General features: G+C 50.3%; 1 protein-coding gene across 1 annotated transcript; it reads left to right on the top strand.

Moving 5' to 3' along the window:
* Positions 1-353: 353 nt before the first annotated feature.
* On the top strand, positions 354-12,354 carry LOC116463531 (golgin subfamily A member 6C-like). The gene is given in 19 exon segments (XM_032146664.3): positions 354-458; positions 2,155-2,274; positions 4,191-4,271; positions 5,129-5,167; positions 5,429-5,477; positions 5,578-5,661; positions 5,758-5,864; positions 6,910-6,996; positions 7,105-7,212; positions 7,406-7,493; positions 7,877-8,186; positions 8,487-8,682; positions 8,959-9,027; positions 10,352-10,427; positions 10,860-10,951; positions 11,521-11,623; positions 11,707-11,810; positions 11,900-12,053; positions 12,140-12,354. Coding segments are annotated over 19 exon segments (2,166 nt in total). The 5' UTR covers positions 354-374.
* Positions 12,355-14,691: the final 2,337 nt, after the last annotated feature.

Here is a 14,691-nt window from a genome sequence, read left to right as displayed (position 1 = left end):
CATGGTGAAACCCCGTCTCTACTAAAAATACAAATATTAGCTGGGTATGGTGGCGCATACCTGTAGTCCCAGCTACTAAGGAGGCTGAGGTGGGAGAATTGCTTGAATCCAGGAGGCGGAGGTTGCAGTGAGCCGAGATCATGCCACTGCACTCCAACCTGGGCGACAGAGTGAGACTCTGTCTCAGAAAATAAACAAATAAATAAATAAGCAAACTTAAATTTACAGTCACCAAACAAACTTACATTTACAGTCATACCAAGAAATTCCACTCCTAGATATCTTTCCAAGAAAATAAAAACATATGTTCCCTGGTTACGCCTCCTCTGGCTCAGTCACACAGCCACCTGGTAGGTGACTGGAGGTGTTCACTGATGTGGCCCCAACCCTACCTCCCTCCCCACCCCATGATGTTAGAAGAAACTCAACAGAACAAATTGGCAGCAGCCAAGAAAAAGGTAAAAAGCCAAGAAAAAGGTCATGGCCCCTCAACCTAGCCAGAGATTCCCTCCAATGACAAGACCACTCCCAGAGTCCATAGCACTCCTGAGACACAGCGGGCTGGGCCCCCTCACCCCGGCGCCTCTGGGCTCCCCCCACCAAAGTCTTGCCAGTCAGCCTCGCCCCTCCAGCAAGCAGCCCAGGCTCTGCCCTCGCCAATCACTCTGCGGTGACTTTTGGCAGGTGACTGCTGGGGCTCCCTGCTCCATATTCAGCCCTCACATCCTGCGACCCCAAGCCCAACCTCCCTGGGTTCTTTGGGCTCACCTCTCCAAGGACCAGGGCCCCCCCAGCCCCAGCCCCCCCAGAATTGCCAGTCATCCCTGGGTGACTTTGGGCTGGTGACTCCTGGGGTTCCCTGAGCAGACTGTACTATCCCTTCCTGCTGACCCAAGCCCGACCTCCCTGGGCTCTCTGGACTGGCATCTCCAAGGACCTGGGTCCCAGCCCTACGCCCCTCTCCCCCGTCGTGGATCGGCAACTCAGCCATTGCACCGATGTGGTTCCCCCCACCCCCAGGAGGAGTGGGATGTAGTGATGTCACAGTCCCCCTAGGAACTGTCATTACTGCTGCAAGACCGGCCTTTGATCTTACAACCCAGCCCCCTAAGCATTCTCACCCCATTTCTGGTTCCTCTGGTCACAGCACAAATTTCTGGCTAGAAGGGAAATGGGGACTATGGGACCTAGGAGCAAGAGGTTTCAGGCTGCCTTACTCCCTTCACATAGACATTGACAGTGTGAAAAGCCTACACTTCCCCTGTGAGCCCAAAACCTTGACAGTATCTCTGGGTGGTGATGGGAGAATGGGCTTGGTTTGGTTTTCTCCCAGGCTTCTACTCTCCAGAGAGACTTTAACATTTTTTTCTGAGTTCTCCACCTCATATTCTAATTCTCCACGGTTCTGGGACCAGACTGCCCTTCAGTCAGTGGTCTCTGAAGTGAGATTTGCTCATCTTCTCTGGAACAGATCTTGGGAAACTGAACTTGACAGCTTGAATCTTCCTCATATCATCTCAACTTGGGGTACATTGAGTGCCACAGGATAAATGTGGGAGATCTTTCTGAAGCATCAGTTTCCCTTGATTCTCTTGAGAGAGAAAACACATTAATGTACTTAGGGATGACCCTCACATAGGTTTCTAAGAGTATACCAGACTTCTCTCTGAAATGAGACTTGGGTTATCCTCTTTCTGATAAATTCCCAGATTTAACAAAAAAGCTGCCTTCTGCCATGAGGATACATTGATATAAAAGTTTGAGAGATACTGGTGCACTTCTTCACACTAACAGACATGTGAGGATGTATGACTCTAAACCACACAGCGTGTAGTTCCTGCCTATGTAATGTTTACTTTTCTACCTCTGCCTCTGGTTTTGGTCCCTGGCAGCTGCTGATTCATGGCAAAACCCTAGAGCTTGGAGTCAGAAGACTGAGTTTAAGTTCCATTATTGCCCCCCCACACACACACCTTTTTTTTTAGCCATAATATCCATCCCTCTCAATCACTAAGTGATTGTGACAACACCTTGTACCGTTGTTGGTGGCATTAAATCAGATGGTGTATAAGAGTATTTTGCAAAAACTGTAAGGAAGGCGTGGCTGTAGGGGCTGGTAGTTCTCATGAGTATTACTGCTCTTCTTTCCCACAGCTAAAAGAATATCAGCAAAGGAAGAACCCTGGTGTTCCAGCAGGAGCGAAGACAAAAAAGAAAAAAACTGGCAGTAGCCCTGAGACAACCACTTCTGGTGGTTGCCACTCACCTGGTGATGTGAGTCTTGGCTGGCCAGGCTCCTGGGGACAGGGGGTCCAAGGGGCAGTAGAGGGTAATTGTTGAGATTGCTGGGTACTGGTTAAGAATTCTGGGTTTGAATCCTGCTTCTCCATCTCCTAGGGATCTGATTTATGGCAAGTTTCTTTGGGCCTCTCTTTTCACATCTGTAAAATAGGGGTAGTATTGTTTGACTTCCATTTGTGAAGTTTAAATGAGATTCCTTATTGTTGTTGTTTTCATGTTAACCCCTAGTATGTGGCCTGCTGTAAACACCCAGGATACCCAGGAAACAGTCATTGCTGTTTGATTTTCCTGATCCCCACTCTCAAGGGGAAGCTGGGCTAATGAGTACAGCCATTTGCCATAAGGCTGTCCTTTTAGGAGTCACTGAAGGGGAACCAGGGTGTGGTGAGGAGAGCCCCAGGCACTAGGAGCAAGAGAAGGTCTAACTTGCCACCAACTTGCTGGGTGACCACAGAAAAATCACTTCTTCTGCTGGGCCTCAGTTTCCTCCTCTGTAAGATGATATTGGATAAGATCAGTGTCTTTCAAACTTGTTTTTTAGCTGGAGCCCCCTCAGTTCAAGTGAACTCTTACTCAGGAGTCTGTTTTTTTAATGGAGGTGGAGGTCTGGAGCTCTACCAGATTCATCACCCATGTCCTGGGCCTGAGGAGAGGGGTGCAGTGAGCATATTAAGAGCTGCATTGGTCAGCTGACTCCACTCTGTGACTGCATCACTCGGGGGACTTTTCCATCTATTTGTTCCTGCCCCTGGCAAGGCAGCAGGTGGCCATTTGGAAGAATGGCACAGGCCATGGTTTTAATCTCCTCTGTTCTTCTTCAGCGTTTCCTTTTCCTGAATCCACATCTTCCTCCTACCCTGACTTTCTTGCTTCTCTGTAAGCCACTTCTGTCTTTCACCCCCTGCCTTCGTTTTTCCCTTGTCACCTCCTGTAGATTCAGGACATTCTGAAGGTGCTGGTGTCCAACCTTAACCACTCCAATGGGGTAGCACTCCCCCATTGGACAAGTGGAAGGTGAGGCAGTGCCAAGACCCCTCTCTGGCTTGCTGTCTGCAGCTGTGCTTGGCCCTGAGGCTTCTCTGGTTTGGGGGATACTTGGCCTCTGCCTTGTTTTATGTTGCTGCCATTAACCTTCAACCTGTTTCTGTCTGCTTCTTCACTTGCTTGATTGATTGATTGATTGGGTTTTTTCCTTCCCCGCATCTTTTATCATCTTGGAAATGGTGAGACCTAAAAGTTTAAAAGTAATTTGGGAATAACGTACAGAGCACGCATGTGGGATTTGGGCCTTTTTTTTTTTTTTTTTTTTTAGAGAGTCTCACTCTGTCACCCAGACTGGAGTGAAGTGGTGCGATCTCTGCTCACTACAACCTCTGCCTCCCAGGTTCAAGCGATTCTCTTGCCTTAGCCTCCTGAGTAGCTGGGATTACAGGCACCTGCCACCACGCCTGGCTAATCTTTGTATTTTTAGTAGAGATGTGGTTTCACCATGTCGGCCAGGCTGGTCTTGAACTCCTGACCTCAAGTGATCCACTCGCCTCAGCCTCCCGAACTGCTGGGATTACATGTGTGAGCCACTGTGCCTGGCTCCTTGCTGTTTTTATACTTTCTCTATATACATAACTATTTCCCATGTAAGTTTCTTTTTTTTTTAATTTCTCATTTTTATTAATCCTGCATCATCTGTTACACTGAAGGATCTAGAAGTAAGAGGCCCCGGGCCAAGGTGGAGTGACTCTGCAGGCCAGCCCTCCAACCTCCTCTCACAGTGGGGGCTGGGTGACCCTCTGCCAGCTGAGACAGCCCACACACACCCCAGTCCTAATGATTGTTCTCTCTACCTCTCCCCACAATCCTCTTCCAACTCCTCCTCTCTGCATGTGCCTCAGAGCCAGTACCAAGAACTAGCAGTAGCCCTGAAGTCAAGCTCCGTGACAATCAATCAACTCAATGAAAACATAGAATCATTGGTAAGAGTCCAGTGGGGTCCCCTGATTCCACACTGCCAATCCTGGGCTTTAGTTTCCCCTTGGGGACCTGAAGAAAGGGGCTGGGGGCTCCTGGTGCCAAGGGCAAATGGGGAGCTGGAGCACCCAGGCCTCACCTAGAGGGACCCCAGAGCACAGAGCATGAAGCTTGGCTCTTCTGTTGCTGCCCTCTTTGCCGACTGTCTCTTCTCCAGACACCCCTGCTCCAGTCCTTGCCACACACGCCCTGGGGTTGTCACCTCTCAGGGAAGTGCTAGCCTGACTGGTTGTCAGGGGCCCTGTGTTTCTGCCCTGACTCGGTCCCCAATTTGCTTTGAGTCTGGACAAGCCACCTGTCCTCCTTGGGCTCGTGTTTCCGGAGGAGGTAGAGCATCAAAGGTCTCTGTTACCTCTGAGAGTCTGAAATTTAAAGGCCCCTAGAATGGAAACCTGAGGGCCAAGAGCTCCTGTCTGTCCTTTTCCATCCTATATCTGCTGTGAAGAACCACACCTGGCCCGCATGTGCTCAGTAAATGTTTGTTGAATGAAGGCATCTTTCTAAATCACAAGCTGGCAGAAGGGTGGGTCTTCGTGAGACTCTCTCTCTAGAGGTTTATGTTACTGTCCTTTCAAGAGAATCCAGATTCAGACTTTGAGTTCTGTGGCTGTGGGCAAAAACCAACAAAGACCCAAATCCTCTGTCCTTGGGAGCTTGAGGAGAGTTGACCAGTTCGTGTTGCCACTGGGTCTGAGAATGTTGCCTTTAAAATCCATTGCTGGCCCCTGCCTACCGCTTCCTAGTCTGGGGAATAGAGTTGAGGAGGCCACTCTCAGTCACCTGAATTTGAATCTCCCCACAGAAACAGCAGAAGAAAGAAGTGGAACATCAGCTGGAAGAAGTAACGTGATTTCTTTGCTCACAACATGACTGCTGGGTTTGGGGGGCAGTCAGATGTAGAGGCGCCAGTCTCATCTTGCCCACTCCCAGCCTGGGGAAGGAGGCTCACCCCTCAGATTCCACCCCATCCCCACAGGGTCCCTGATAACCTGGTCCCATGGGTGGGCCTGTCCTGGGGCATTGGTGGCATTCAGGGGGCATGTCTCTTGCTGTGCCATCTCTGCCTCCCTGTGGTAAGAGCTCTGTCTTCCTCTTCCTATAGGCAAAGAAAGCAAACAATGAAATACACAAAGCACAAACAGAGCAGTTAGAGATGAGTGGCAGGTGGGGAGATTTCTGCTGACCTCTGGAGAATGTTTCTTTCCTTCTCTTTCAGCACTTGCTTGGCTTTTCTCCCAAACGTTTAATTCCAGACAATCAACATCCTCACGTCGGAAAAGGCAGACTTGAAGACCACCCTTTACCATACTAAACGTGCTGCCTGACACTTTGAAGGTGGTAATCTGGGCATCCCGTCATCCTTCAACCTGGCACCTTGACAGGTCTTTAGGGGGAGTCTTTTGGGCCCCATCTCAACCTCTCTCATTACAGAAGAGTCCAAGGATCTGGCTGGCCACCTGCAATACTCCTTACAGTGTATTCAAGAATTGGAGCGGGCTCTCTCTGCTGTGTCTACACAGCAGCAGGAAGAGGACAGGGTGAGTCCAAGCAGCTGCCCCATCCCCTGGCAGCCTGGCTTCCCAGATTGAGGAGTGAGCCTAAAGGTCCCTTCTGCAGGATGGAGTGTCCTGCCCAGAAGGCAGCATGGTCATTTCTCACTACTTTTGTGTATGGTTGTTAGAGGCAGCCTGGGGCTGAGTCAGCTGCTGTGAGTGAGTTGGGGGGCACTGTGGGGAGTGAGCACTGGTTGCAGAGCTTGGAGGCCAAGTGCCTGCCCTGCCCTTTCCTGGCTGTGGCCTTGGCCAAGTCCTAGGTGGAGTATTGGGTAGTTGTACTGTGAAGGTACAGGAGTACCTTTAGTATGTTACCGTTTCTGTAGAGAGAGGAAAGGGGTGTGTGTGTGTGTGTGTGTGTGTGTGTGTGTGTGTGTGTGTGTGTACTATGATAATATACAAAAACATGTCTGCAAGCATTCATAAAAAACTCAGGAGAGAGTAACAGGGTGCCTGGGAGACACCTCCCTTCTTTACCTTCTGAGTTTTGGACTATATGAATGTATCATCCTTTCAAAAAGCGAACAAAAGATTAATTTCCCCCTGCCTATCTGTGCCCCCACCCCCAGCAAGAAAAATGGGCTTACAGAATAGGATAGACCTGGGTGTTCAAATCCCAGCTCTGTCTAAGTGATCTTAGGCAAGCACTTAACCTCGAACTCTCAATGTTTTTCACCTACGGAATAGCGGTAATCCTGGTAACTGTCTCATATGGTGGTTGTGAGGATTAAATGGGATTGCTAGCATGGAACCTGGTGAAGCACTCCATAACGGTTCAAACAATGGTAGTAATAACAGTAATAACAATAGCAATATTATCTGATCTCTCTGGGCCTCTGTTAGCAAGCTGTAAATTCGATCTCTTTCCCTGTCCCTTCCAACTTTACTGAGTTCTTTTAATAACCAGGCCACGGGCTTGGAAATGCCTTGATCTTTACTAACCGAGTTGTATATTGAGCCTAGCCCTAGCCCTTTTAAGGGGCACTGCCTGGGCTCCCCAGATCGAAACTTCTCACTCTTCACCATCCAGTCCTCGAGCTGCAGTGAAGCGGTCCTCCAGCGGCGGTTACAGCAGACCATAAAGGAGCGGGCGCTGCTGAACGCACACGTGACACAGGTGAGGCTTTGCAGAGGGAGGGATGTGGAAGGAAGATGACCCCAGGTGGCCAGGAGCAGATGAGGACCAGTGACAGCCCTTCCTAACTTCTGTGCCCATTTCTTGCAGGTGACAGAGTCACTTAAACAAGTCCATCTAGAGAGAGATGAATATGCTCAGCATATAAAAAGAGAGAGGGCCCGGTGGCAGGAGAGGATGGAGAAAATGTCGGTGGAGGTGAGATCTGACCCTTCAGCCCCCAACCTTCGATAGGCCACTGGATCTTTCTGGGCATCTGTAAAATGGGAATAGTACAGCCAGAGGTGGTCATGGGTCTGGGCTTTGTGGAGATGGGGGCAGAGAGGGAGATGGTGGCCTGTCCAGCCACCAGCCCCTCTTTCCAGGGCCCTTTCCCCTGTGCTTTGGGCAGGCTCGCACATTGAAGGAGGAGAAGAAGCGTGACACACATCAGATATAGGAGCTGGAGAGGAGCTTGTCCGAACTCAAAAACCAGATGGGTAAGATGGGGCTGGTGTGACCTGGGAGCAGGACTGGCATCAGAGGTCTGTGGGGGTGGCTTAGAAGGCCCCAGGGAGGTAAGTGGATGGAAGGGCTTTGAGGCAGAGGGAAAGAGGTCTGTGCCAGGAGACAGCAAGTTTTGTCATCTCCATAAGCCTCAGGGTCCCCATGAGCAAAGAGGGAGGAGTGCCCGTTGTCAGCCACCCACAGTGCTCTCTATCTGAAAGTGGCTTGGAAATTGGCTACCATCGGGTGCGAGGAATCATTAGCAGTGAGGCCAAGTTTGGGAAGCCTGAGAGGAGCTGTGCATCAAGAGGAGGGTTGTTTTTTTGAAGGGGGGGTGGGGAATCCAGAGGCCCTTATTGTCTGCTTCGTTTCTCAGCTGAGCCCCCATCCCTGGCACCCCCAGCAGTGACCTCTGTGGTGGAGCAGCTACAGGATGAGGCCAAACAGCTGAGGAAGGAGGTGGAGGGTCTGGAGGGAAAGCTCCAATCCCAGGTGAAAAACAATCAGGCCTTGAGTCTCCTGAGCAAGGAATAAAAGCAGAGGCTCCAGGAGCAGGAGAAGAGCCTCCGAGAGCAGGAGAGACTGTGTGAACAAAAGGAGACGCTACGGGAGCAGGGCGAGAGGCTGCGAAAGCAGGAGCAGAGGCTACGCAAGCAGGAGGAGAGGCTGCGAAAGGAGGAGGAGAGGCCGCGAAAGGAGGAGGAGAGGCCACGAAAGGAGGAGGAGAGGCCACGAAAGGAGGAGGAGAGGCCGCGAAAGGAGGAGAGGCTGCGAAAGGAGGAGGAGAGGCCGCGAAAGGAGGAGGAGAGGCCGCGAAAGGAGGAGGAGAGGCTGCGAAAGGAGGAGAGGCTGCGAAAGGAGGAGAGGCCGCGAAAGGAGGAGGAGAGGCCGCAAAAGGAGGAGGAGAGGCCACGAAAGGAGGAGGAGAGGCCGCGAAAGGAGGAGAGGCCGTGAAAGGAGGAGGAGAGGCTGCGAAAGGAGGAGAGGCTGCGAAAGGAGGAGGAGAGGCTGCGAAAGGAGGAGAAGAGGCTGTGGGACCAGGAAGAGAGGCTGTGGGAGAAGGACGAGAGGCTACAGAAGCAGGAGGCGAGGATGCGAAAGCAGGAGGAGAGACTCGCGCTCTCCCAGAACCACAAGCTCAACAAGCAGCTGGCGGAGCCACAGTGCAGCTTCGAGCATCTGGTGGGCTGCCCCACCTGGGGAGCCTGCCCTCATCCCTATCCCTCCAGGCCTTTGTTTCCCCACCTGTAAAATGGGGCAGTGTAGCCCTCACATGAAATGGTACTTCTAAAGGCACCTGTGAGCTACAGCTCATCAGGCCCTGCTCTGATGGCTGTGGGGGAGAAGGGATGATTTTTCGAACCTGCCTCCACCCTTCCCGGTGATATGGGAGGCAGACACCAAGTTCTGGTGTCTCCAGCTGCAGTGGATGGCCACTGATTGCTTCTCTCTGTGCAGAACAATGAGAACAAGAGCACACTGCAGTTGGAGCAGCAAGTAAAGGAGCTGCAGGAGAAGCTAGACAAGGTGAAGGAGATGGTAACCTCTACCCCATCCAAGAAGGGCTGGGAGGCAGGCATCAGCCTCTGGGGAGGGGAGGTCCCAGGCCAAAGGCAGCTCCAGCTGGGGGGCAGGTGACCCCAGCACCTGCCAGGGCAGCCCTATGACTGTTTCTTGCTTCCTGCCCTCTGACTTGTAGAGGTGGGTAGCCCTGGGCTCCTCCCAGATCTGGACATCATCATCACAGCTAGAGGCATGGAGCCCCCAGTCATAGGGGAAGAGACAGTGGTACAAGACGCTCCTTATCCGGGCATGGTGGCTCGTACCTGTAATCCCAGCACTTTGGGAGGCTGAAGCAGGAGAATCACTTGAGGTCAGGAGTTTGAGACCAGCCTTGCCAACATGATGAAACCTCACCTCTACTAAAATTACAACAACAAAAAATTAGCCAGGCATGGTGGCGCATGCCTGTAATCCCAGCTACTCAGGAGGCTGAGGCACGAGAATCGCTTGAGCCCAGGTGGTGGAGGTTGCAGTGAGCTGAGATTGCACCACTGCACTCCAGCCTGGGCCACAGAGTGACACTGTCTCAAAACAAAACCAAAAAGCCTCCTTAGATTCAAACTGGATTCCGGCCTGGGTTCCGCTGGTCACCGTTCAACTACTGTTCATCTCTTAGTCTCTGTTTCTGTAAATTCAAAAGGAAGTTAGCATTTTCCTTGCAGAGGTGCTGAGGATTGAATGAGAGAATACATGGAAAGCATTAGGCATGTAGCACACTTAGCAGATGGTGGTTGGCTCCCTCTGCTTTTCCACCAGTCTGTGGCCTACAGTTTAAATGGTGGGAAGAAGGACATGAGATTTGAGGCTGGGGAAGGAGGTATGGGGTTCTAGGCAAGGGAGGAAGCCTCTTAGGCCTGGAGCAAGGGATCAGGGTCCTGGGCATGTGACAGGGCCCCACAGTGCCTTCGCTACCCTATTAATGGTCCCAGAACCTGGAAGCCAGCCACCACGTGCCCTCATGCCCAGGGTCTTCCTGCAGGTGGAGCTGAAGAGCCAAGAGTCTCAGAGTCTGCAGCAGCAGCGAGACCAGTGCCTGAGTCACCTGCAGCAGTACACAGCCACCTATCAGCAGCTGACCTCTGAGAAGGAGGCGCTACACAGGCAGTTACTGCTGCAGACCCAGCTCATGGACCAGCTGCAGCAGCAGGAAGCTTGGGGCAAAGCGGTGGCTGAGATGGCCCGCCAAAAGTTGCAGGAGACCCAGGGGAGGGAGTTGCTGAGGACGGGGCCCCAAGGGGGATGACCTGGCAACCTCCATGCCTTCTCACTCTGTTTTCCATCCCCTTAGGAGCACCTAAAAGCTGCCAGCCAGCAGAACCAACAGCTGGAGACCCAGTTGAGCCTCATGGCTCTCCCTGGAGAAGGTACAGGAGACCACTCAGAGGAAGAGGAGAGAGCCACAGGAGGAATGGGGGACTGTTAGCAGCATAGGATTGAAGGGTTGGAAGAGACCTTTAGAACTGCTGGTAATTATGCCAACCGGGTGTCTGCACTAAGTTCGGCATCAATATGGTGACCTCCTGGGAGCAGGGGGCCACCAGCTTGCCTAAGGATGAATGAATTGGCCCAGATCAGAAAGGGAGCAGGTCAGGACTCCTGCACCAACCGGTAGTGGGACTGTGCCTGGGCAATATAGCAAGATCTTGGTTCTTAAAATGAAAAATAAAGAACAGCAGCTCATTCCTATCTGGGGAGAGGCCGGCTCAGGGTTACACAGTGAAGGTGGGGACAGAGGTGGGCCCACGGTACCTCCCTTGTTGGGTTGTCTGAGGACCCCTCTGGCCACCTCCCTACAGGAGATGGAGGAGAACATCTGGACAGTGAGGAGGAGGAGGCGCCTCAGCCCACGCCAAACATCCCAGAGGACCTGGAGAGCCGGGAGGCCACGGTGAGCCTGACTTTCCCTGCCCCACTTTGCCACCTTCCTCTGTGGTTCCTCCCAGACCCCCTTATGCTCTTGGCTTTCCCACCTTCTGATTTCTCTGGCCCCTCACCCCTTCTGGGAGCCAGTGGTCAGACACCTTGTCACCTGTGACCAACACGTGCACTCTCTGAGGCCCCAAGGGAAGGGGCTGTGCTCCACCTCCCTGCCTCATTTGTTCTGTCTATGCCCCTACAAGAATACTCACCTCTTGCCTTCAAGTGGCATTTTTGAACTCCACTGGAGCCAATTCCCAGGAGGAACAGGCACGGCCATGCTCTGTGGGCAGTGGAAGGTGCGAAGGCTGTGCTGCCTGCACCTGGCTCATCTAGTGGCCTTGGCCTGGAAGGAGCCAGAGGCAGAGGCCCCAGCCCCAGGGAGGACTGGGGATGAGTTTGTGTGTGGGGAGAGCTACTGGGCCCTGAAGGAGGCCATGGAGAAGGTGAAAGTGGGTGAGTCCTGGCATGGGCCTAGAAAAGTGGGGGCGGGGCAGAACAGGTCACTCCCAAGATGTGACCCCATTATTTTGGCTCCAGAGCAGCTTTATGGACCTCCCAAAGGAGAAGGCGGACGGGAAGGAGCAGGTGGAGAAACTAGAGCTTGGATTCGTCCAGCCCTCTGGAGCGACAGATGGCATGAGTGAGCGGGAAGCCAGGGCATGGGCACGGGGAGCTGCAGGGCCATCGGAGGGACCCTAGTGTCTGAGCCGTGTCCTCTCGCAGGAGAGTCCTTCACCGTATACGAAAGCCAGGGGGCAGTGCCAAACACGCGGCACCAGGAGATGGAGGATGTCATCAGGCTGGCCCAGAACAAGGAGGAGATGAAGGTAGGGCGGGCAACATCTCTGCGGGGGTGGGGGTGGGCATGGGCGCTGGTGCAGGCTCCAGGGTGGGAGCTGAGCACCCCTCCCTTCAGGTGAAGCTGCTGGAGCTGCAAGAGCTGGTGTTGCCCCTTGTGGGCAACCATGAAGGGCATGGTAAATTCCTCACCGCTGCCCGGAACCCTGCTGATGAGCCCGCTCCAGGGGCCCCAGCCCCCTAGGAACTTGGGGCTGCCGGTGAGCATGATGGTGAGTAGAGCCCTCAGGCGGGGTGGGCAGGCAGGAGCAGGGGAGGCTTGCACTGCGCTCAGACCCCTGCGTCCCTCTCGCCGAAGATTTTTATGAGGTGAGCCTGGACAACAGCGTGAAGCCTGCACCAGGAGCGGCCAGGGAGGGTTCTCCCGATGACAACCCCACTGCACAGCAGATCGTGCAGCTGCTTCCTGTAACGCAGGACACCCAGGAGCACCCAGGCTTGCCCAGCAAACCCTGCGTGCCATTCTTTTACCGGGCAGCCGAGAACAGGGAGATAAACATCATCATCATCTAAGAGCTGGTCAAGAAATTTAAAACAACAACAACGAAAAGTTACGGGGTTAATCTCCTACACAATTCATTTACTCCATTTGAATGTTAGAGCCACTCACATTTATTTGTGTTTCTAATTTACTGTTTAAATTTATTTGTAAAAAGTTAAGGGAGAGTTGGTCTTTCCCTGATGTTCACTCTGGCATCCTTTAGCATTTTTGTTTTTAATTTGATAATTGTAGGTCATTAGCACACATATCGAGTTTGCACTTAGGTGGTGGGAATTCAAACACACAAAGACCCACTATTTGCACAAAACTATTCTTACTGGTTTGGAACAGGCTGCCATGCTTTTTTAATGTTATTGCAGCATGTATATTCATTACAGAATTCAGATAAAATTTGCTTATGTTCTGCTATTACGTTTGATCGAATCCTAACCACAGTGAGCTCTTCATTAGCTCAATATGTGGTTTGCCCTCAAGTGTGCACTGTTTATTACTTTGTAATATGCCACTGTGAGTACTGACATTTACAGTTGTTTAAAGGCCGAGAACTGGAAATAGCCTTTCCCTTATTTTCTGTGTATTGGGGATGGGAGTAATAACATTTTGGGGAGCTTTTTAAATCTCACAGAAGAGGAAAGTGGCCTGCTCTGGCAGGTGTGTGCGGGATAGAGTGTGTTTCATTTGTTCCGGTGCCAAGAATGAGCGCTGTACTATGGTAGTTCCCTTAGGATTTGTATGTGCTCTGGGCTCTTGAAGATATTGCATCATGAGCTGCAGCAGTTGTACCCTTTCTCGATGACCTAAAAAGGGATTATTTCTGAGGAATGAAAGGCTCCCATCATTGACTGTGGATGTGGAAAACCTTTTCTAGCTTAGAGCATTTATATCTACAATACATTGTAAAGTCAGAGTTCATGTTACCTGTTTTAATCACATGAGTATATGTCCCAGTACACAAAAGAGCACTGGTTGGCATTCTTCTTAATGTATTTAGTAAAGATCCTAAGAAATCCTTTAAGAGCTTAAATGTCCCTGGAAGAGGCATACAGGCTCTAGTCAAGAATGAGTTCGAGTGAAGGAAAGCTGTGTGACACTTGGCTTTCCTCTATGTTCATGGAGCTTCTTTGAGGCTAGAAGATTGGTTTTTACCATCTAGACCTCTCTGGCTAATACCTGTTCTTCAGCCACATTGGTTACTCTGACATAGGAATTTACTTCTTTTCTTTGAATGGAAAACACTTTAAAAATAATAACAACCATTATTATAAACCAATATATGTGACAGTACTTAGTTGAAACAAAAAGGAGTTTTAGTAGACAGTATTATACTACATATGAAAATCAAGGCGAAGTTTATGCAACTTAAAATGTTTACAAGCCGCAATGCAATCTAATGTTTGTGAATGTCAAAGTATTATGAGGAAAAGTGTCTATACAATCACAGAGTTATGTTTCCTCACAAAGTTCTTCACAAAGAGTGAAATATGTTTTTATACCTCTCGGTTTCAGTTAGAGGCATATTTTGTGCCATATTTATGTTAATGTGCCTATACATGATGAATGAATTATTTCAGTCATACATTGCCTAAATCATAACTTTAAGATGCTTGGGAAAGAATCAACAGCTAAAACCTCATGAAGTTCTAATGTCTGTGTTCCAAAATACATCACATTATTAGGATGCAGGGAGAGATGTATGTGCGCTCCCTGGGGTGGGCATTTCTAGTTACTAGACCATCTCCATTTTTAGCATTTGGCATCCTCATACTTTTATAAATATGACATTAATAGGAGAGCAATAATACAATTTTACAGATGGAATAACAGATGTGCCTGCATTCACTGAAAGAGTGCAAATATTAAGTCCTTGTGACTTCAACTGACTCTTCCAAATTGTATGAATTTATCAATGTATTAGATAAACTCAGCTTCAGAATTATAAAGAAAAAATGTTAGACCAACTGATGTGGCTAATTAACAGTAGTACGATTTTTCTAGCCTGAGAGTTTAAAATGGACTTAAAGTCCTGTTCTTGCCTTTTATTTTCTGAACTTGCCGCTTTTGCATTCTTTGAGTTCAGTTTAAAGACAGTTTAAGTCCAATTTAGACCCTCAGGCTAGAAATCATACCACTGTTAATTAGCCACCTTATTTGGTCTAACAGTTTCTGAAACTGGGTTTACCTAATACATTGATAAATTATTTCAAAGGTGTTTTTATAGTTCAAATCACTTCACTTTTACCCTGATAAATATAAATGACTAGGAATGATCTTCAGATAGCGTTTAGCATCTGTAACCAATCTGACAATAATGTGTTCATCAGGTACCTATGGATTAAATCACACACTGG

The sequence above is a fragment of the Hylobates moloch genome, unplaced genomic scaffold (assembly GCF_009828535.3).
Source record: "Hylobates moloch isolate HMO894 unplaced genomic scaffold, HMol_V3 SCAFFOLD_40, whole genome shotgun sequence".
Lineage (NCBI taxonomy): Eukaryota > Metazoa > Chordata > Mammalia > Primates > Hylobatidae > Hylobates > Hylobates moloch.
Note: the sequence above shows the minus strand (reverse complement) of the source record. Positions and strands in the feature narration are given on the sequence as shown.